Raw genomic sequence first — 23,089 nt, 5'->3', positions numbered from 1 at the left:
AAATGAATGAATGACTGAATAGAGGAAAAGAGACAATTCTTCCTTATAGAATTCCAATCAATTAATCCAGAGGGAATGAGGGGATTAGAAAATCACAATTAGACAAACACTACCATAATAATCCTTGCCTGCAAGAATCATTGAAGGATGCTAAGAATTGTGGGTAAAAGTACGATGAGAAACAAGGTATTTACATAACCTCAAAGTAGCTCCCAGGCGACGCTTATTAGTTACAAAGGAAATAAGGCATCCTCTGAACAGGAAGAAGCTGGCAGGTACCACCTGAGACGTGATCAAGATTAACATCCCCCATAATAAGACAGACCAGCACCTGCACCCCCGACACGATGCACTGAGAAGGGTACAATATCACCTCTGTGATATTCTTGCCAAAATGCCTAAACTCGGTCTAATCAAGAGAGAACGAACCAACCCACACTAAGGGCTATTTTACAGGTCAACTGACCAGCACTCTTCAAAAGTGTCAAGATCATGACACTCAAGAAAAGACCAAAGAACTCTTACAGATTGGAGGTGACCAAGGAGACATGACAACTAAGTGCCACAATGGGACTCTAGGCTGGATCCTGGACCAGAAAAGGACATTAGTGGGAAAACTAGCGAATCTAATAAAGGTCTTTAGTAGGTTAGTCGGTAGCATATGCGTGTTAATTTTCTGATTTCCATCGTCGCTCTTTGGTCAGAAGAGGCATCAACATTAGAGGAAGCTGGTGAAGGGTACACAGGAGCTCTGTGGACCACTTGTGCAACTTTTCTCAGTGTAAAATGACTTCAACCTAAAACTTGTCTTTTTTTTAAGACATTCTGTCTTCCACCACCAGTCAGTGCCTCTCACACACACGTGGTCTAACTAATTTCCCTGAGCTGCATGGAGCCGGCCTGCCTCCCGTTTCTTGAGTGTCATTCACAAGCCCTGGCTGCTCTGCCCCGCGGAAGCCCCAGAGGGACAGCGGCACAGGCTCCGCCAGACGACAGCTTCAGGATCAGATCGACTTGGGTGCAAGCTGAGCTCCATCACATGCTGGCTGGGCCCCTAGATGGTCCCCTAGCTGACTGCATCTGTTCTTCTGACACCTCCTCAGAGAAGCCCTCCCTGACCACCTGCACTAAATTCCTTTCCCCCCACAATCACCTTCTCCCACATACCTGGTTTTAGTTTCTTAAGGTCACTTATAGTCTCTAAAATGTGGGGGTTTTTTTACTGGAGGTCACGTCTACCGTCTCAAACGTTCCTGCTCCCTGAGCTGTTTACTAGTGTACTGTCTCCCCATCCCCATGCCCTGTGCCAGAACACAAGCTCCTGCAGCTGCCTGGTCCACAGCTGTGTCCTCCGCTGCTAGCCCAGGGTCGGGCCTGGGGTAGCTGCTTGGTACACATTACCAACGATGACCGGTGTGTTCCCCTGCTCTCTGCGGTTTTCCTTAGCGTTTGGCTCAGGTCCTGCCAGCACAGGTCTCGGTGCGCCCAGGTGAACAGGACGAGGGGTCAATAACTTACTCGTAAAACTCCGCTGCCGGCGTGAACTTGTACTTGGAGTACTTGGTGTGGTTGCCCAGCACGGAGCCGTTGAGGAGCTTGGGGTCAGTGCAGTTGGGGCTGTTCCAGGCGTGGCCACAGTCGGTCCAGGGCAGGTTGAAGGTGAAGGAGGAGAAGAGGTAGTACAGTGACCAGGCGATGATGACGTTGTAGTAGAAGCCGACATAGAGGGCGATGAGGATCACGGCATAGCCAACTCCTGGGTGGGGGGCAGCGGGGGTCAGGCAGGGGCTTCCCGGGCCCACCCGGGAGCCACCTCTCCCAGGGAGGTGGCTCCAACCACTGCACTCCCCAACCCCTATGCCTCTCTTTTTCTGTAGCAGATTGTCAGAGCCCTGCCTGTGTCCCCATACACCACCACCCCTTTGCCTGAGGGCTCTCTCTTGCCACTGGAGCCCCTTCCGCTCACTCATCGGGTGGGTGAGATGTGCCAGGACCTTAATGCCCCCAAGATCAGCCCGGTCAGCCACTGGAGCATAAATGTCCCAGCTCCTCGCCCCACGAGCAGGATGATACCGAGGCGTGTAACACTCTCTTCCAGTGGGACTGAGCCCCCTGCCCATGGTGGAACTGGCTTATTGGCTGCCTCCCCTCCCCTATCACCTGCTGGCACTTCCCGGGATCACCTCCCAGAACAACTGGAACCCTTACACAGGAATCCTTGTCTCAGGACCTGCTTCTGGGGAACCCCAAGGAAGCACGTCTTGCTTAGACCTTCAGTCCTGTGTGTTCTCTGGGTTCTGTTTTCAACCACCTGCTTCATGTACCAATCTCATCTTCCTGAATGTATCAGAAGCCCCTTTAGGGCTAATTCTATGGCTTTTCCTATAGCAGATGTGCTTTTGCCTCCCCGGCATTACCTCAGGCATTCCTAGCACATGAGGTTCGCATGAGGCTAATCCCCTGCTTCCTTGAGCTAGCTGTAGTCACGTGACTCAGGCCTGGCCAATCAGAGTTCTGCTTCCCCATCGCCACAGTGATTGGTTGATAGAAGAGCACATGACTCAAGTCAAACCAACGAGAGTCTTCTCTGGGACCTTTAATGAAGCTATGATGATACAAGGTGTTTCTGTTTTGTTTTGTTATTGTTAAACTTGGTAGAATTTAATCTTGTTGTTGCTGATGCCCAGCTTTGCTAGCACCTGAAGAGAATATGCCTGAGAACTATGCTAATACTGAAGAAAACAGACTTGAGATGGAGAGAGATCGAGAGATTCCAAATAACATTATTTAAGTACTTGGATCAAGCTGTACCTGAAGCTAGAAAAAACTCCTAGACTTTACTGTACCATAAGCCCATAAATTTTCTTTTATATTGAAGCCACTTTGAGGGGATTTCTGGAAATTAAGCAAAAAAACTCCTAACTAATACACATGTCACATAAGCCTCTTTTCCCAGCCTGTATCTATTATAGGACTGAGTATGTTGGAGGTACTCAAGAGACGGGCCAGCTGAGAAGAGGCTCACAGCAGTCACACTGGCCCTCAGTGCCATCTGGGCCCAGCTCTCTAGTGCTTGGGAGACACTAATTCTTACCCCACATCCTCACAGTGGTATCGGGGCCAAGAAATAGCAGTTGCTATGGCCATTTTATCCAGATGTGCTCTAAGTCCTGAATGCCAACAGACTTCCTCTTATATCCCAGCTGTGATCAATTAGTTGTGGCTGTTGTATTAAGGATTATGAGGCAGCTTTCCGGCTGAGCCCAAAAAAGGTCCGTGATCAATTTATCATGTCTGCCATGGAAACGAGAGGGAAGAGTAGTGGTGTGTGTGCTGGGTACTTCTGACACTTCCGTGAATATTTCTCCTAAAGGAACCGACTCCCTCTGGTCACTCAGCTACAGAGCCTGGACTGGAATCCAGGTTTCTAGACTTTTCTAGGCTAAAGCTGCTCCTGACACACCCAATGTTCTCCATGTAACTTTGAATGGTCAACGCACTTGACCTTGGCAATACCTGTGAATGACAGGAGAGTTGTTCCACCTCAGATCCCACCTTTGGAGTAGATTCTCCAGTGGCTCACAGAAGTCTTTTTGGGCAACCTCTGACTCCCCCAGACCCATTCTTTACCTTTGAAGAATGGACAAATCTTCCACACCGTGGCTGCCCCTTCCCGGTTGTACTGGCCCAGAGCCAGCTCCATGTAGAACAAGGGCATCCCAGCAATGATGAGGAACAGAGTGTATGGGATCAGGAAGGCACCTGGAGGACACAGAGGCAGAGCGTGACCACCAAGACCCCTGACCGGCCTTGGGCTTGCCCCTCAGAGGGCTCAGATCAATGTCTGCCAGAGCCATGAGGGTCCTCATTCATCTGTTCACCTGGCCATTTCCCAAGGGGTGTTTCGTGCTAGGTAAATAAAGGTACATTGAGCAATTAATACAAATCATCGTGTTAATAGTTGTGGTGGTAGTGATAACCATAATCATACTCATGAGGTTCTGCAGTCAAATTAGTAAAATCTGGGTTAATCAAAGCTAAACAGGCTTGTTTCCTACAGGATTCTCCTAGTCTTCGATACACAAGCACACACTGTGAAGTGCCATGAGCAGAATGGCAGGTGCAGTCTTTACCAAATTTATTTAAACTCAGAATCTTTTCTTTCATGAGTCATCACTCTGGGGAAGGCCAATTGCCACAAACCCTTCCTTTTATAGGTAATAAAATTGAGACGAGAGAGGGAGAAAGTGCCCAAAGTTACATACGATTGGGTTTCTAATTTTGCTCATATCTCCATCATTTTAAGGTCACGTGGGGCTTTCCCAAACACAATCCCACTGGATTCTTCTTAGTCTCACAGCAGCTCGCAGACATAGTCAGACAGGGTCATAATGTCCCTCCGGGGGAAACTGAAGGCAGAGAAGGGAATCCAGTTGGCCCCGTTTGTGCTGCTGGTGAGTGACAGAAGCAGGACTCCCATTCGTGTTCATTGGACTCACTCTTTACAGGCGGCTGGAGGGACCAAACAGGCCAGAGGCTTGAGTCTCTGACCGGGAAGATGGCACCGCGAGCGTCACAGAGACTACAGGGACCCTTTGGCAATGGGCAGAAACTAATCCCCGGGAGACTTCCTGGTGGAATGAGACGCGTCTGAGTTGCAGAGACACTTCTCAGGCTGCCTGGCAGCCTGGGGTGAGCTTGGGGGGCTCTGACGCTGCGAGGTGACTCACTGGGATACAAGCCACGTCAGCCCAGGCTGCAAGGCTGCAAGCGTGACCGGAGCGAAATGCCAGCTCCTTTTCCTGACGCAGCTGGAGGTGGCCAGGCCAAATCCACACTCCTCCCGCCATTGGCCTTTGGCAGAGATGCCGTCACCCTGGAAACCAAACACTCTCCGACCCGCCCACACCAGGAAAGTGCAGAAACCGGGAAATATTATAGCAATGGCAACGTTAGGAATATAACAGCCCCTACTGTGCACCAGCAATTTCCATGCAATGTCTCATTCGGTCCTCACAACAAATCCTAAAATGCAAAGATGGCTACTACCTCTATTTTACAGATGTGGAAACTGAGACTCCAAGCCAGCAGAGAACTGTGGCAGTCACATGACACCCAGGGTCAAACTCACCCAGCTACTCCAACTGTCAGTCTCCACTTTCTTCGCAGGGCTTCTCCTCAGGCAGCCCTGGGCTCTTAGGGACAAACCAGGAAGGGTGGGCCCCAATGTTCTGAGACCCAGTCCCTTTTGTAGCAGGAGGTGGACCAGCAGGGTGCGGTAGGGAAGAAACTACTAGGAAGTGAGCACCTCCTGTGGATCCAGCAGAGCACTGGGCACTGGACATCTGTGACCCCATTCACCCCGCCCAGAAACCATCCAAGGCAGCAACTGCTATTCCCACTTTTCAGAGGAGGAATCTGTGGCTTGGAGAAATGAAGCTACTTGACCAAGTTCACTCCACTGTTAAGTGGTGGCTCTGGAATTTGGGTCCAGGTCTGCCTGGCTCCAAAGCTTCAGAGCTACTCTCCACATATTCTGCAGACTCCAGAACATTCCAGCCTAGATGAAGGTCGTGAGTCTGAATAGAATCTTAGAGAGGGGGCGTTCTGAAACTGGGGATCTGGGGCCAGCTAAGCCACCTGATCTGTTGGTCACAGGCTGACTCAATGCTCCAGCCGCTGCTCCACACTGGACTTCTTTGAAACAGCCACATGCCAACCTCTCCCTTCCTCTCTTCATTTCTTGCTTTCAATCTCTCCCCTTGTCTCTCTCTGACACCCTGGTCTGGCACGGCACCCCACGTCTGCTATAGTAATGGTGGTGGTGGTGCTGATGCTGGTGATGCTGATGGAGGTAGGTGGTGGTGATGATGGTAGTGATGCTGGTGACAGAGGTAGGTGGCAGTGGTGATGGTGGGGTTGGTGAAAGTAATAAGCACCATCTGTAGAGCATCTCCTATATGCCAAACCACATTAAGCTTTTACATAATTATTAATTTAAAACCATCACTGAAAGATAATTACCACTAATCCCATTTAACAGATGAGGAAACTGAGGCCTTTTTGAAAAGGATCAAGTTGCTTGTCCAAACTAGTAAGGATGCAACTTGGCTTCAAATCTGGATCAGTCTGAGCCCCAGTCTGCCTTGTAACCACCTGCTACTCCCCTTGGCGGCCTGGAGCCAGAGAGTAGGGGAAACAGATGTATGAAACTGTTTAATAGGTCTGACAGACTAAAGTCAGTGGCCCAAGGCTCTATGGGGAAGGGAGAAGCCCGGAGTCACAGCTCAGATCTTGGCACTGTGGTTTGCCACTGGTGACTCGATGTTATCTTCTACAACAAAGAGAAAGAGCAACACCAGCCAATTAACCAGGTGTCTCACTCTGGCCAGTTTCCTTAACTCCAACCCGCGGGGTGGCACAGCCAGCAGATAGGTAAGTTGCCCAGTCTGAGATTCATCTCCGCTTGTGCTGGCTGGGAGTCCCAGCAGTGGGAGAGAAGGAGGGGAGACGATGGGTCTGCACAAGCCTGAGGCTCTTCTCTGTGAGAGCGTTTGATGCGGGCCAGCCAAAGCTTCGGGTGGAAACAGACCAAGAACACGCAAGAATGATGAAATGGCTGAGTATGAGTGAAACCAGAGAGCTGCCGAGTGACCAGTGCCTTCTTCTCAAAGAGGACATCAACCAGCAAACTGGCCCACATCTCCTTGCAAAAAGATCTGGAGGAAGCCAGGGCAGAGCTGAAGAGTCAGAACGGGGCTTCAGGGGTGACTGAGGCCAACCGAGGATGCCTCTCTTACAAACAGCCCTGAAGCAGCTCCTGGGAAACCGAGGCTGGATTGCAAACTTCCTAGAAGTTACCGCCCTGCAAGGCCCATAATTGCCACATTCCCACAGCCCTGCTACGTCTCCATGTGTGGCGGTGCCAGCTGCAACCAGCCTCACGCAAGGCCTGAGAGCTGAGAACCTCAGAGGCCACAAGCCCGGAATCCTGGCTCTGGAATGTTCTGGCCATGTAGATTCTGGTCTGACCTAGAAAAACGCAGGCAGGGCAGACCTCCCCAGGGTCTCAGCTCCTGGGAGTCTCCAACACATGTGCATGTATACAAATGCACACCTGTACACTCTCATGCAAAGGTAGACACGTACTTCTGCACATCGACACACTCACACAAACACACGAGGAAAAGAACTGTCAACTGTGAAAGGGATTTTGACCAGTGGCTTTTGGATGAATTTAGGAAGAAAAGCACCTATCCCATCACCTTTGGCCCAAGGCACACTGCCAGATACCCCAGTATTAGAGAGGAACCCTATTGGTCACAGAGGGGTTCTGGAATCTTCTGTGCAGATGCCAAGTCCTCAGGAAGGGAAGCCCAGTGGTCACTAAGTTCCAAGTGGGGTGTGCCAGAGCGGACCCTGGGCAGGTAAGGAGGACCCCAGGAAAGGGGAGGGGGTGCCTATGGGAGGGGGCACCGCAAGAGGTGGTATGGTCCAGGCCTGGTGGAGAATCGGAGGGAAACAGAGGCAGTGTGATCACGGAGGGGCTGCAGGAAGGAGAGGAGGGTCCCCTGAGACCGAGCTGGACCGGGTTCCCAGTCTGTTGAGGGCAGGATTCCTCAAACTGAATTCTGGCCACACTCTGATATATTAAGAAGTGAAAACCCTCAGAACTGTTCCCTGGGTGCCCACAGCTTGGCTACAGGTTGTCACTGCCTGCAGCTTTCACCAGAGTCCCAAGAAAACCCTGGTCAATGCTTAGAGCAGCCAGATTTGTCCCTCCCCCCACCAAACATCCCAAGGGCATACAGACAAGCCGAGGATGGACAGCGTGGTTGCAGGTGGCTGGGTCCTTCACAGAGCACAGCCGTCAACGCCTGCTGGAGGCTCGCCAGCATGGAGGACTTTGAGGCAGTCCCTTGGGCAACTCATGTCCCTGTCCCAAGTGAGGCTGGCTACTCCCTCTTGTGGCCAAACAAGACTGCTGGCCACAAGCAAGTCCAAGGCCAAGGACTTCTCCAGGCCACTGCCAACCCCATGACCAAAAAAGGACTTCCGCAGTGTTGCCCGGATCCCCTCCAGGAATGAAGGACTTGCTCCCCCCGCAGCTGGGACTGCTCTGGCCTCAGCCATCAGCCTTTGGAAATTGCCTTAGCTGAAGAAAGCCAGGTGGCCACACCCCAAGGCCACACCCCCTTCTCAGGGCAGCGGGCATCCAATGACTGATCGACACTGGGGCATGCAGTCTCGGCCCCTTCACTTCAACTCAGGACAAGTCTAGAATGCCATCCCAGATCCAGAGGTCCCTGTGGTCAGCTGAGGCTTTGCTGAACCTGGCAGCCCCACCTCTCCATCTGGCCAGCAGTGCTGCCTCCCCTTTTCCCGAAATCCTGCCCGCTGCGGCCTTCACCTGCTGCCTTCGCTCTGTCCTTCAGAGCTATGGGGAGCAAAACAAATGCATCTTCTCAAAGCAATTCTTTGAGCTCCGGGTGTCAGACGTAGGGTCTGCCTCCAAGTCTTTGCCTGTTCAACAGCTGGCTCCGTGGCCATTTCTGTAGGGAGACACTCTGGTTCCTATAGTAGACCAAGCCCAGATCACTCAAGTTTGTCAACCCAGAGACTCTGTCCCGGGGTAGGGTAGCTGAGCCATGTGGTGCCAACTTCTGTGTCTTCCTCCCCAAGACTGATCTTCTCCTTGGGGCCCTCAATGACCACTGTGGGCCCCTTCCCAGTGGCCTCAGGGTCCCTGTGACCTCAGCCCACGTGGGATCTTGTACCTCTTCGCCCCTTCCCCTGCGCTTCCCTGAGACCACAAAGAGCAGCCAGACAAGCCCCTGTGCAAGTGCCGCTGCTCCGAGAGGGCGGATTCTGCACAAAGTGATGAGAGCCAGCTGTCTTGGCCCCTCCAGAGTCACTCCCTCACCTTCACTTTGGGTCCTGCCAGCTGACATCTGGGCCTTATCTCTGAAACCAGGGAACAGCACAAGCAAGGAAACACACCCTCCCCAAAAGATTAAACCCCACCCCTCTAAGGAGGGCAATGTGGGTGGAATTCAGGGAAATTAGTGTCGGGGCGACCCCTCCCCACATGACAATCCTCCCTCTGCTCTCAACTTTGCAGGATCTGGACTTGATTTTTACTAATAAATCTGCACTTTCCATATAGCTCCTTGAAAGTTCTGGTTTCCCATCTCCTCCATCCTGGTCTCTTTAAGAGGAACAAATTAGACGTTTTGGATGCTCAGAACTACATTATAGAGGGAAATAGGATCCACAAAGAACAGAGACGGAGCTCACCTCCCTCATCTCAGACATAATACCTCCAATAACAGAATCCAAAATGACATTAACTTTTAGGATAACTACAATAGACTATGAGTCTCTTACAGGCAAGGACTGCCTTTTGCTCAACTCTATATTCCTGGCATATGATGGGCATTTAGTAAATGCTTTTTGGTTAAATAAATGGATCCCAGCAGTGACTCACACTGCGGATGCCGCTAATGAAAGCCCCAGGGCCTTTCTCCACTCCTGCTGTGGCCTAATCCTTACTTAGGCAGCTGGGCTTGGACCGCAGGGCAGGATGTAACATTTAGCCCCATGAAACCCCATCTTTTTGGAAGCAGCCCCTCTGGATCCTTTTGGCCAGCTCAGAGTAAGGGGCCAAATCATGCTGGTGACCCCAGATCAAGGTCTCAGCTCCAGCCCCCAGCGAGTGCCTCATTCCTGCATACTTGTCAGCCGGGGGCCACACCAGCTGGCTGGCTCATGTGCAGCTGCGCTGAACAATCAGTGTCGGGCTCTGCCAGCTTGGGTGTAGACAGCCCCCTACAGCCAGGCCAGATGAGAGGGCACTGAGTTTGCAAACTCCTGCCCTCTGTTCCAGCCATCACCTCACACCTGGCCTCAAGAACCCCAGATATTTTGGCCAAGAGGGTTCCCAAAGGGCTGTGAGTACCTGAGACTACGAGTTTACTTGGGGAAGGGGGGAACCCCATTGGTGACCCGGAACCACATCTCTCCTGGGACCGCATGTGGGAATGTTAATCCCCATTTTCCAGGTGAGGAGACTACAGCGAGAGGAGGTTGGGCTGTCAGAATACAGGGCAAAGCCCAGCTCTGGATTCTTGCTGCCCCAGGCGCAAAGCACGATCAATTTCTAGTCTCACTTCCCTTCATCAATGTCCTCTTAGAAGCAATCTTGCTCCCTCGAAACTCAGGAGCCCGCCCTGCTCCTGGGTCTAACCCGTAGTCAAAAATCATTGAACAACAACAGTAATAGTAAAAACTCTATTTATGAGCTCCTGCTACGTGCCAGGCACTGTGTGGGGTACCATGCGCATCTGACCTCTAACGTCCTATCACCCCACAGGAAGGTACCATTATTCTCCTCTTCCGCACAAGGAAACTGAGGCCCAGAGAAGATCAATGACTTGTCCAAGGCCACACTTCCTGGATTCAGGCTTGGATTCAAACCCAGGTCTGTCTGAAGCTAAAGGCCACGGTTCTAACAGCTGAGTTGTCAGCAGGACATGTCTCGAATAGAAGTAGCCATTTGCAAAGGATAATTCACAGTGGCCCCTTGCCTGGCAGGAAGGCAGATGTGGGGACCCAGCTGATCTGCCCAATACCCCCCGGGGACCAGCACAAGCCAGGCCCAAGACCACAGGTGCAGAGGGAGAATCGAGAAGCCTGGAAACAGCTCCACCGCCAGGCACTGCCTCCCTGTTTGAGAAGGTTGTGGACAAAGGCCTGGAACTTCTGAGAGTAGCTTTTCCCACCCGAAGCCTCCTGCCCTCCTGCATCCCAGCAGCTGGCCTCTGGGAAGATGTTCAGACAGGCTGATCTTTCTTAGTAATTCATTCAGAAAATATTAGCCAGTGGCCTAAATGATTGACACCCTTATCATTTCATAACATCCTCCAGCCTGAGCCAGTGTGAACAGCCGGACTTGGAGGTTCCCATGTTCATACTGGCCCCAGAAAGGCGTACAGGCTGTTCAAGAGTAGGGTGGGTGAGTCCTGGCTTGGGTGCAGTACTGAGCCAGGTCACTGCATACAGATGGATCTCAGGGGTCATCTAAGCTTACCTCCAGCTGTCGCGGGGAATGTGCGGTCACAGAGGGGCTGTGACATGCCGAGGCTCACAGAGCTGGAATTCGAACTCGGCTCTTTCGGCTGCTTCCACAATTACGGAATACCTTGTAACTGCCAGCCCGCTTGCCCATCTCTGGGGCTGACTTTAGAGTTACTGGATGAGAATTGATCTGCAAGGAACGGCCAGGAAGTCTCTGCAGAGACAAAGCCCAGAAGAGGCCAGCTGAGCAGCCCTCAGAGAGATGAGGAGTAAGTTAGAAAAGGAGCCGCCTCGGACCGTGAGATGGGGGCTGCCATGCTCCATCATGCCAACCACGGACATCCTAGCCAGAAATGGAAATTCACCGGTAGAACATCCCCACCCAGTAGCCTGGCATTCAAGGTCTCCACAGCCCGGCCCAAACTTGCCTCGCCACCCTTATCTCTCCCAGCTTGCCCTTCAGCCAAGCTGCACTCCTCGTTTCTGAGATGATCCACGTGCATTCTTGCACAGCTAGACTACCTCCTCCTTTCACGAAGCTTGTCCACGCCTCTCCTGTCCCGAGGAGCTGAGCTCCAACCACAGCCCACCTCTTCTGAGTCTTTCCTCAGCAGCAGTCCTCAGGCCTTCAGAGCACTGGTCACCTCTCCCATCTATTTCACATGTCATCATAACGATGTTACTAAGAAGCAGCAGCTACCTGCACTAAGGCCATACTCCATGCCAGGGTCTCCCCAGGCATTAGCACTTTTAGTCCTTGCAATATCCCTCAGAGCTGAACACCATCACAATCACGCATCGCTTAACAACAGGATATGTTCTGAGAAATGTGTCATTAGGCACTTTCGTACAAACATCACAGAGTGCACTTATTCAAACCTAGATGGGATAGCCTACTACACACCTAGGCCACGTGGTACTAGATCTTACAGGACCAACGTCATATATGCAGTCCATCATTTACCAAAAAGTCGTTATGCAGCGCACGCCTGTAATTCCATTTGACAGATGAAGAAACTGAGGCTTGCAGAGTTGCTCAAAGTCACACAGCTAGAAGTCGGAACCCAGAATGCCACAGTCAAGGCTCCTAATCTCTAGGCTGCCAGCCGCCCCCACTCCCCCCACCCACCGCCAGCGCACGCTGCCTCACTTGGTCAGTTACTGCAGGGGCTCCTACTGTTTCTGGATAGGCCTTAGGTCTTTGAGGGCTTGGACCATTTCTTTAATTTATTCACTCAAGAGAAGTTTGTTGGGCACCTTCTACCACATTTCTAGAATCTAAGCCTTATCTCGGGCATTAGAAATATAGGGATAAAAAAAAACACAGTCTCTGCTGTCAATGTGCCCAGGCCGGTATGGAAACAGACCTGCAAAGAGGCAAAAGACCAGACAACTCGGGACGGGTGATGTGAGGGGCAAGCAAGCCTAGGAGAGGGAGCTTCCGGCCAGCTTTGTCTAAAAATTGGAACATGTGACAAATGTGCTCCGTTTTGTACCCTAGACCCCTTGTATATCACCTTGCAAACAGCAGGCGCCAAGTGAGAATACAGTGTCAGTGAAAGCCACGGAATATCCATCTAGCTGATGCGTCCAACTGGCCATCTGGGGTGCTTTTAGTTTCAACGAACACTTATAACAACGGAAATGATGTGTAGCAGTGTGACAATGAAGCTCTTAGGTGACGAAAGCTCCTGGCAAACAGACGTGGTGGTCAATACATCTAGGCGACTCCCGCAGAGCCTAGCACTGTGCCTCCCACTGAGAGGAACCGATAAATAATTGCTGATGGATGATGGAGCCTTCCTCTGTCTATGGGCACACAGTCTCAGACAGTCACTGAGGACATGCTGGATGACGCGTCCTAGGGTCTCTCAGTCTGTCTGTCATTCATCGTCTCCCAGCCTGCTAAAAATACCGAGAATCTGCATGTCCTCCCTCCCCGGGTCCAAGGGGCCAGAATGCTTAACCTGAGCAGAAACTTTCGAGAAGCTGCAGGAGCCAAATGTGGAAAAGTTTCACCTCTGGATCATCTGTTTCCCATTTCTCACCCAAAGCAAAGGTCCACCGTACACACTGAGGCAAACAGCGGGGTTCCAGCCCCTATGGGACGAGGTCACAAGCTTTCCCTCTACCCAGCTCCAAACCCTCATCCTGACTCCCTCTGACCCCCAGAGTCCTGAGCCACTGCTGGGCAGAACGGCCCAGTGAGAGAGGTTTCCAGAGCTGCATCACCCTTTTCTAACTTCTTTCTCCGGGTCGTTTTCCCAGCTCTCTGCAGGGCATCCCTGAGCTCCTCCCAGCAAAGGAGGCAGAATGAGGGTGGTCTGGACACTCCAGTAGAAAAGGCCCTCAGGAAGGAGCTGGAGCCTTAGGACCCGGTGTCCTTCCCCCTGGGCTGCTTCCCCAGGGCTCTGCCCCCTGACTGGGCTGTAGTTGACTTCTAGGCTCTCAGCCTAGGTGGGCAGGTATCTGTCACCCAGCAGGGGGAAGGGGAGAGAGCCTGGCCACTCCACCAGAGTCTTCTCCAGCCCCCACTCCCACTCCATCCCACAATGTGGCCAGGATTCCAGGAGATGGAGTCTTCATCCCAGTCACCCAGGCCTCCTGCTTCAAGGACAGGCCAGCTCTTGGTCCCTACTGACACAACCCACCCAGTCTGTGCACTCTGGCCCCTCCAGCAAATCAGCCACGAACCTAAGGTGGACTTCTCTCTGACGCTAGCTTTTCTTTGTGTGTCTCTGTTCCAAAGTCTCTGTCCCCAAGAGGGCAGGGCCTCCCCAACGCCTTCAGGGAACCCAAGTCCTCTATCAGGCTCAGAGTGCTGGATTTAGGGTCGCCACACCTGGTTGTCATATCCTGTGCACTTCTGGCGCCCCTTCAAGAGCTCTCCAAATCGCCACCTTCCTTCCTGTGGCCTATGAAAGGTCAGGGTTCCTCAGCCAACTTGGTGCCCAGATTCTGTCCTTCCACCCATGCATCAATCATGTCTAAGGTCGTGCCTTGATTTCCCTCTGCCGGGGACCCCAATCCTTTTCCGAGAGCCCTGTCCAGTCCCTTCCTGCACCGCAGACATGCCCGTGTGCTTCCTGCTCTCCTCCCTCCTGCGTCCCAGCCTTCTCCCCAGCCTCGGCTGCAACAGGTGGCCTCCCTTGTCCACACCCCCAGCCCATTAGGGGGCTCACCGCCGCCGTTCTTGTAGCAGAGGTAGGGGAAGCGCCACACGTTGGCCAGGTCTACCGCGAAGCCTACCACCGACAGCAGGAAGTCGATTTTCTTGCCCCAGGTCTCCCGGGGCTGCTCGTCGCTGCTGCGGGACGCCAGGAGGCACTGGACTCCGTTGCGCTCTTTCACCACCAACAGCTCCGCAGCTTTGCGCGCCCGCAGAGGCTGCGCGGGACCCGGGTCCGCGCCGCTGTTCTCGGGCTGCACCTGCGAGTTCATCCGCGCCAGAAGCATGGGTGCGGCTGGCAAGACGGACTTCAGCGGTCCCGGGAGCACGCCGAGGCTCTGCTTGGATAAGGGAAAAGATGTGGTCACTGGGCCATTCCGCCCTGCTTGCGCCTCCCAAGACCTCCCGAGAGCGCCAGGGACACAGTGGCCAACGCGCGCTGAGCAGACGCAGGGATCCCAGAAAAGGGCGCGCGCCTGTTAGAAAAATTTGGAGACAGTGGTAGCGGCGCGCCGGACTGAGACGGAACTCAGAGGTGGGGACCGCCTCTGCCCGCCCTATGGATCTGGCTTGGGACCCCACAGTGCTTCCCTCATTCGCCCGCTCCCTCTCGCCCCCAAACGGCGGGGTTTGGACATGCCGAGCTGCCGAGGCTGAGGTTTGAGGGCGGTGAGCTGGCCCGGTGCAGCTTGCTGTCCCCACCCCCGGCTCGGGTCTGCGCCACCTCCAACAGCCCCAGGAGCCTCCCCGGGCACTTACACCTCTGCACTTCAAACTCGCCGGCCCTCTAGCTCTGTGCGTCTCAGCTTGGGCCTCCCCGGCACACCTAGGCCAGTCCCGCGCGCAGGGCGCACTCACGTGTCCGGCAGCGACGGGACCCTGGGTGCCGCGCGTCCTGCCTGCCCCCGACCCCTCCTCGCCTCCGCAGGCTGTGGGGCGCGGGCTGGAACTGGGCTCCGCCGCGTGGCGCTCGGGCGCGGCCCGAGGAGTGTTGGAGGCGCTGGGCGGCCGGCGGGGCGCGGGCTGGCTGGTTCTGGCCGCGCCGGGGCGGGGGCCGGGCTGGTAATGTAGCCTGCGCCCCAGGTAACGCGCCGATTGCATTAACCCAGCGCCGGGCCCGCTCCGTCTGGAGCCTGTTAGCACTAATGGAGACTGACAGCGCGGCCGGGGATGGGCAGGGGCGGGGGCGCGGCGCGGGCTCAGGGGGCGGCGGGAGCCCCGCTCCTGGCAACGCGCGGGACCTGGGCGCCCATTCCCTTTCCCGGGGGCACCAGGCTCTGACCTCCGACCACGGGAAGAGAGCGAGACGCCCAGAACTAGGGTCTGAGTCGCGTCCGAGAGGGGGCCCGGAAAAGACTGCGGGGAGCGAATGACTCGGTTCATCCCAGCTCTGTCGTCCGCGGCAGGCCACTTAAACTACCCTGCCAGAGTTTCTCCGTCTACTAAGTGGGGATGTTCTGCTCCGTATCGAGGACGGCAAATTGATGCTGGTGGGCCCTTGGGCTGGTTCTGTTTGGCTGGCTCTGGGTTGAAAGGTCACTACCTAGCGCGTTCTCCCACCTTTCTGTTATGGGCAGGCCAGCAAGGCATTTGAAGTTGTGACCTCTATTCTATGAGGCTGAGAACCGCTATTCATTCATTCATTCGCTCATTGATTCACTCCTTCATTCATTTGTTTCTACACCTGCCTGCTATGTGCCAGGCGCTGTTCTAGGCTCTTGCGGGTACATGAGTGGATGGCTCACTCAAAAATCCCTGACATGATGAAGCTTACATTCTGTCAGGGGAAGACAGGGGAAAACAAGAAACATAATGAATAAACACCTTATCTGGTATGTGAGAAGGTGACATTTAAACTAGTAAAGGAGTGAGCCATTTGGACCTGGTGTTCCTTTATTCATTCACTCATTTATCTATTGGCTAATTTATTCATTCATCAAACAGATGCTGATCATCTGCTATTTGCCTGAATAGTGCCAGCTAGTGGAGCTATGGAGATAGTTCCTGCCATCAAGGAGCTAACAGTCAGTGTGTAAAGACTCAATCACAACCCAAGGTGGTCAGGATGTGACCACAGGAGTGTGGGAATTGGGTGGAGCTGAATCAACTAGTAAGGAGTGGGGTGGTGATCCAAGAAGGCTTCAGGGAGGTGACAACACTTAAGCAGGATGAGTAGGATTTTCCATAAGCCCAAGCAAGCTGAGCTTTCTGTTCTTTAAACATTCCAAGCTCAAACCCACCCCAGGACCTTTCCACTTGCTGCTTCCTCTGCCTGAGTTGTTCAGATCTCGTTTAGTGGTCCTTTCCTGACCACTCAGATCTAAAAGACACCTCAGTCTCTATCACATCACTCTTTTCTTCCCTTCATTACATCACTATCCAAATTTACTTATTTGTTTGTTATATGTCTCCTCTTGGGTGACAGAGGAGCTCCATGAGGCTGGGGACCTTGAATGGTCTATACAACACTGTGTTCCCAGCAGGAACATACTGGGGCATCAATTAGTATGTAAAGAGAACGAATGAATAATGGTGCATGGGGTTGTTTAAAGCATTTTCACCAGAAAGACCAGCATGACAAGTGTCCTCTGTGAAGGAAGCAGAGAAGAGAGGAAGGGAAAACTAGTGGGGTGATGGGTCTGCCCTGGTCTCTGGGGGCTGCTGATTGGAGGCAGAAGGTCAGGGAAAGGATTGAGCAAAGACTTCAGGAGGAGAGGCTGGAACCACAGGTTCCCATCCATCAAGGACGTTAATCCCCTCTGACCCATGGACTATCTTGACAAGCCCGTGAGGAGAGCAAGAATGAAGTCCTCTTTCCATTTTTCAAGTCAGGAACCTGTGGCTCTGAGGATTCAAGGCACGTGTCTAAGGTCTGACAGCTTGGAAGTGATCGAGGTGAAATGAGAAGCAAGGTCTCCTGACTGCCCGTCTCTACCCCCTCCCCCAATTTATGGATGGAGGCACTCAGAGCCTCCCCAGCAATCATGTTCCCTCCTCCCCTCTTTCCCAGGCTCCATCCAACTGGTCCTGAGACTCCCATCTCTAAAGACCCTGCGGAGCGCCCGTGTTCCCGCTGCTGCAGCATCCCCACGGAGGACCCCTGTCACCTTTCCCTGCCACGGCCTCCTAGCTGATCACCCCATGTCCAGTATCTTTCCAGCCGCATGATATTCACCAGCTGCCAGAGCGCTTTCTAAAACTCAAGTCTGATCACCTCACTCTTCGGCCTAAAACTCCTCTGAGAGACAACAACACATCCACGTGATTTAATTAACCCTGGATTGGAGGTAATTGTATTTCCTTCTTTATCCTTCTCTTTATCTGCCAACTTTTCTACAATGAGCATTTGATACTTATGCAATCAGAAAAAGATAACCCATGATTTCTTCAAATCCTCCAATCTTTCCAAGATAACATCTAAACACCTTCAGCAGTCCAGACAAGATTCTGCCTGTCTATTTAAACACATCTCTTGCTATTCTACTTCTGTCTTCAATCTCCCTACAAACCCTTTACCACCTCTAAAATATGCTTTATTCTCTGGCAACATGGGAGATCCTCAACTACTAGTGGTTCCCTGGACCCCTTGTGCCTTTTTACACCTCTGGATTTTTAAATGTGCTGTTTCCATCTTCCTCTTGTCCACCTGGAGAACTCCTATTCATCCTTCAAAACCTCAGATGTCGTCTCCACTCTACAGCCATCCCTAATAACCACCTCCATGTTTAGTACAGTTATCTGTGTGACTTCCCCACCAAGGACCAGGTCAGTGCCTGATGCATCCTGTTACATAGCTTGTGCTCTGGAAATGTGTATAAAACAGAAGTAGGAAAGATCTCAGTCGCTGGTTGCATTTGATGTCTTTGGTTGGGGTTGTTTATATCAGATTCCTCCGGAAGCAGAACCTGAAACAAAGATTTGAATTCAAGTAGTTTATTTAGGAGGCAATTCCTGGAAGCACTAGTAGAGGAGCAGGGAGGTGAGACACAAAAAGGGAAGGAAACCAATAGAGGGGACATTAAGAAGCAGTTACAGGGCCAGCCCCCCGTGGCCGAGTGGTTAAGTTCACCCCAGCAGCCCAGGGTTCACAGGTTTGGCTCCCGGCCGCAGACCTACACACTGCTCATCAAGCCATGCTGGGGCAGCATCCCACACAGAAGAACTCGAAGGACGTACAACTAGGATATACAACTATGAATGGGGCTTTGGGGAAGAATAAAAAGAGGAAGATTAGCAACAGATGTCAACTCAGGGCCAATCTTCCTCACCAAAAAGAAAAAAAAAAGCAAAGCATACCTTTAAATGCCTGGAGCTTATCAAGAGGACCATATTAAAATTTAAATTAAAAACAAAAGGAAGCAGTTACAGCTATGGGCAGCTGGTGTTCAGTCCTGCTGGGAGCCTCTGGGAGACCGCATAGAGGGTGCCTCTGTTGTCTCACTCCCAGGCAAGGAGGCAGGAGTCTTTCCCCATTAAGGCTGCCCCAGGGTGCTAACTTCCCAGCATTTGCTGCCTGCCTGGTGTGTGGGCTGAGCATGCTCCTGTAGCCGGAAAAATGCTTCCAGCAGAGTCCCAGGTACTGGCAGTAGGAATCTGATGGGCCAGGTCTGTGCTGGCAGACACAGTGAGTGGGGTGGGGTGGGCGGGGCACGGGAAGTGTTTGCTACTGGGCACCCCCAACCCCCATACCCACACACACGTGCACACTGTCGGAGGGCCGATCATCAAGCCCTGAGCATTCCACCTTGTGGTTTCAGAGACTCCTGGGGCACAGCAGTGAGGACACCAGGCTGTGGCTGGGCTGAAGGGGAAGGCGTCGCTCCCATCTCTGGCCCAGACTTCCTGCCCACAGCTCCAAGAGCTGTGGGGCCATGTGGCTGCTCTCTGTGCCCTGCATCCTACCCCTCCAGGTGGCCTGAGGGCAAGTGGGTGGGCAGCGGCTACAGGATTATCAGAGCTAGCATGCTCTCTGGGGAGGCGTCACTTCCACTTACCACGGCACTTGGTGACACAGGCCATGGGCACAAGGCGACAGCTGGTGCTGTCAGTCCCACTCTAGCCATCTCCCTGCAGACACCGAGCCCTGACACACAAAGGCTGGGCTGGAGGACATTTGGAATCCAAGGGGCTGGGTCCCGGCATGTCCTGAGGGTGTTCTCAGAACCAGTGCCTCCGTTGCACTGATGGGGACTAAGGGGAGGGGTGGTTTGCCTGTGTATTTATTTCCTTCCCTTCTCTTCCTTCTTTCCCTGATTCCTTGCTTCCTTCCTTCCTTTCTTTCTTTTTTCTCTTGTTTGTTCATTTGTTTTGGATCAGGGAGCATTAGGCCGATGTGTCCTTGCAGCTGACCTGCCCTGGGTCATTGGTCATTGGTATAAGCTATCCTGCATTTACAACTAGCATGTAAGTCCCCTCAATAAAAGACCCCACCAAGCTGGAATCAGTGTCCTTCACGGTGCCTCCCACTGAAGGCCTCTGGGGGTCCTTGAGGCTCCCAACCTACCCAGATGTGGCTCAGTCCTTCGACTCTTCTCTACCGAGCTCCTTCCAACTGACCACATCCAGCACTGTCATTAAGGAGCATCTATCCATCAGTGACGTCCACGCTTACATCCTCTGTCTGGATCCAACTACAGCCTGGACGTCTCTGCCTGGGTAATAAATGGGGCCTGGAACTTGCCATATCCAAAGCAGAATTCTTGACCTCTCCTTCCTGACCTCCCACAGACTCACTCCTCCATGTCTCCCACATTCTAGGTGCTGGTGTCTTCTTCCTTCTAGTTCCTCAGGCCAAAGACCTTGGAGTCGGCCTTGACTCCTCTTTCATGTACTCCCACATCCAGTCCTACTGCAAACTCTGTTGGCTCCAAATCATAGCACATCTCCCCACCCCCACAGTGACTGCCCTGGTCCAGGCCACACCATCTCTCACCAGGATTACTGAATGGCCCCCCTCATCTCTCTCCTTGCTCTCTGAAGTTTAAGCTCTACATAGCCGCCAGAAAGACCTTTCGGAAACAAATTCAGATCCTATCCCTCGCTCTCTCCAATGGCTCCCATCTCATTCAGAATAACGTCCAAAGTCCTTCCACGGGTGATATGGATGAATGAGTAAAAGCATATTTTTTTGGACTTGCCAACACAAGCCCGGCCAAGCCTTGTGGCCCCCATGGGATAGTGGATCAGGCGGGGACCGAGGCGCTGCGGGCAAAAAGAACAGAAATGGCAGGTGAAGTGGCAGAAAGAGCACGGGGCTGGGGGTCAGCGCCCTGGGCCCTGACTCCTGTCCTGCTGCTTTTGGCCTTTGCAGTAATGGCCAAGTCCGTCAGCAAGATGGGGATGGACCATAAGAAGCAGAAAGACAAACAGAAGCCATATCAGGAGAGGAGCTGAGGAGGGAGAAAGAAAAGGAGGCGTTCAAGACAGAGGGACTCGGTCTCCTGGGAGGAAAGAAGGACCTCCCTCCTCTGCGTGAGCTCCCAATGACATCCTTTGGCCTTCAGGTGGTCACGTGAGTTGTGGTGACAGCGGACTCACAGCTGGTTCGTGTCCCTCTCCGGGGCAGAGGAGGGTTGTGGTCAGCTGACAGGGATGAGCCATAACCAGACTCTGTCCATTCAGGGAATTTCAGAGCAGCACGGGACCTGAGACATCTTCATGCCCACGTGCACTCTGTTAGAAGGTCAGGCATCTGATGAAACGTGAACTCACCACAAATATGCACATCCACGCAGCATTTTTCATTTTAGCGTGAAATTTATCAAACATAAGAAAAAATACACAAACATGCGTCAACAGTCTACAGTTTAAACAATAGTAGTGATATGAACATACAAGAACCACCTCCCCCGAGAAATAGAGCATTTCCAATCCCCTATAAGCCCGTGTGCCCCTCCCTAAGCATATCCCCTCACTCTTCTCCCCCACTGCAATGTAACCACTATCCTGAATTTAGCAAATAATCATTTCTTTGTTTTTCTTTACAGTATGTCTACTTATGAATCTATTCCTAGCAAAACTAACTTTTGTCCTTCTTTGAACACTTTTTTTTTTTTTTTTGGTAAGGAAGATTGGCCCTGAGCTAACATCTGTGCCAATCTTCCTCTTTTCGCTTGAGGAAGATTGTTACTGAGCTAACATCTGTACCAATCTTCCACTATTTTGTATGTGGGATGCCACCACAGCATGGCTTGACAAATGGTGCTAGGTCCACGACCAGGATATGAACCTGCAAACCTTGGGCCACTGAAGCAGAGCACGTGAACTTAATCACTATGCCACAGGGCTGGCCCCATGTACTTTATGTAAAAAGAATCACACTGCAGATGTTGTTCTGTGACTTCTTTGGCTGAATATAACATTTTTGAGATTCATCCATGATGATGGAGGTAGCTGAGTCCACTCATTTTCATTGTTGTATGCATTTATTCTATTGTGTGAATGTTCACAGTTCATTTATTCGTTGAACTGTTTAAGGACATTTGGATTGTTTCCAGTTTTTTAATATTTTGAGCAGTGCTGCCTATGAACTTTTGCGTCGATATCTCCTATACACACGTGCTCGGATTTCTCCAGCCTCTACACCTGGGAGTGAATTGTTGGTTTGTAGGCTACGTATTTATTCATCTTTATCAAATCATGGCAAATTATTTTCTAAAGTGGTTGTACCAACTGAAACTCTGTCTAGCAGTGTTATTTCTTTACTTCTGACGTCTTCACATCCCCCCAACCCTTAGTAGTATCTAGGCTTTTAATTTTTGCCAATCGTTTAGGTGTGCTTTTAATGTGCATTTCTCTGACTGCTGGTGATGTTGAGCATCTTTTCACGAGCGTATAAGCCACTGGTGTTTCTATTTCTTCTGTGAAATGGTGACATGTCATTTGTGCAGTTTTCTATTGGCTTGTTTATCTTTTTCTTATTGATTCACAGTAATTCTTAATATATTCTGGGTATGAATTTTTGTCAGTTGTGTTGCAAATATCTTTTCTTGGTTGTACTGTAAGTCTTCTTTCTCTATGTGGTGATTTTGGCAAATAGAGCTTATTAGTTTAATGTAATTTAATGTAGCAATCTTTTCTTATGGTTTATGTGTTTATGTTTAGTTTAAGAAATCCTTCCCAGGGCTGACCCCATGGCTGAGTGGTTAAGTTCGCGTGCTCCGCTGCAGGCGGCCCAGTGTTTTGTTGGTTCGAATCCTGAGTGCGGACATGGCACTGCTCATCAAGCCACGCTGAGGCAGCGTCCCACATGCCACAACTAGAAGGACCCACAACGAAGAATATACAACTATGTACCGGGGGGCTTTGGGGAGAAAAAGGAAAAAAATAAATAAATAAAATCTTTAAAAGAAAAAAAAGAAATCCTTCCCTTCCTGAGATTTTCCCAAATGTATTTTAAAATTTGGGAGTTGTCCTTCATATTCACATCTTCAATCCACATGGAGTTGATTCTGCGTAGGGTGTGAGGTAGGGACTCCACTTCATTATTTTTCATGTGAATAACAAATAACAGATCGTCCTGGCCCATTCATTAACTAGCTACATCTTTTCTGCTCTGACTGGCAGAGAATGCTCTGTCGCAAACCAAGTTTGCTTGTACATTTGGGTCTGTTTCTGGGCTCTTCATTCTGCTCTACTGGTCTGTTCGTCTGTGCCTGAGCAACACCACATTGTCTTAAACAACACTGCTTTCTAGGTACAAACCTTCAGCTACGAGATGAATACATTCTGGGGATCAAGGACAACATGGTGACCATAGTTAACGATACTGCACCGTATACCTGAAATTGGCTGAGAGAGTAGATCTTGAGTGTTCTCACCACACACACAGAAAAAGGTAACTAC

At 51.7% G+C, this 23,089-nt stretch overlaps 1 protein-coding gene and 1 long non-coding RNA gene across 3 annotated transcripts in view; one reads left to right on the top strand and one right to left on the bottom strand.

Moving 5' to 3' along the window:
- The window catches only part of SLC6A2 (solute carrier family 6 member 2), a 45,636-nt gene extending 30,268 nt beyond the window's left edge, over window positions 1-15,368 (bottom strand). The window contains exons 1-4 of one of the 2 annotated variants that reach the window (XM_070613664.1): window positions 15,104-15,368; window positions 14,259-14,583; window positions 3,631-3,762; window positions 1,519-1,756 (exon numbers count right to left, since the gene is read on the bottom strand). In XM_070613664.1, coding sequence (XP_070469765.1) covers window positions 1,519-1,756; window positions 3,631-3,762; window positions 14,259-14,583; window positions 15,104-15,346 — 938 coding nt within the window. In that variant the 5' untranslated portion in view covers window positions 15,347-15,368. Of the gene's footprint in view, window positions 1-1,518; window positions 1,757-3,630; window positions 3,763-14,258; window positions 14,673-15,103 lie in introns of those variants that run through there. The other variant, XM_070613665.1, reaches the window with a different exon arrangement.
- LOC139082444 (uncharacterized) lies at window positions 14,403-22,606 on the top strand. Its single transcript, XR_011538448.1, has 3 exons — window positions 14,403-14,780; window positions 17,256-17,532; window positions 20,556-22,606. It is a non-coding gene; the product is annotated as an uncharacterized lncRNA (long non-coding RNA).
- Window positions 22,607-23,089: the final 483 nt, after the last annotated feature.

Source organism: Equus przewalskii, chromosome 3 (assembly GCF_037783145.1).
Source record: "Equus przewalskii isolate Varuska chromosome 3, EquPr2, whole genome shotgun sequence".
Taxonomy (NCBI): Eukaryota; Metazoa; Chordata; class Mammalia; order Perissodactyla; family Equidae; genus Equus; species Equus przewalskii.
This window is presented reverse-complemented; position numbering and strand designations above follow the sequence as displayed.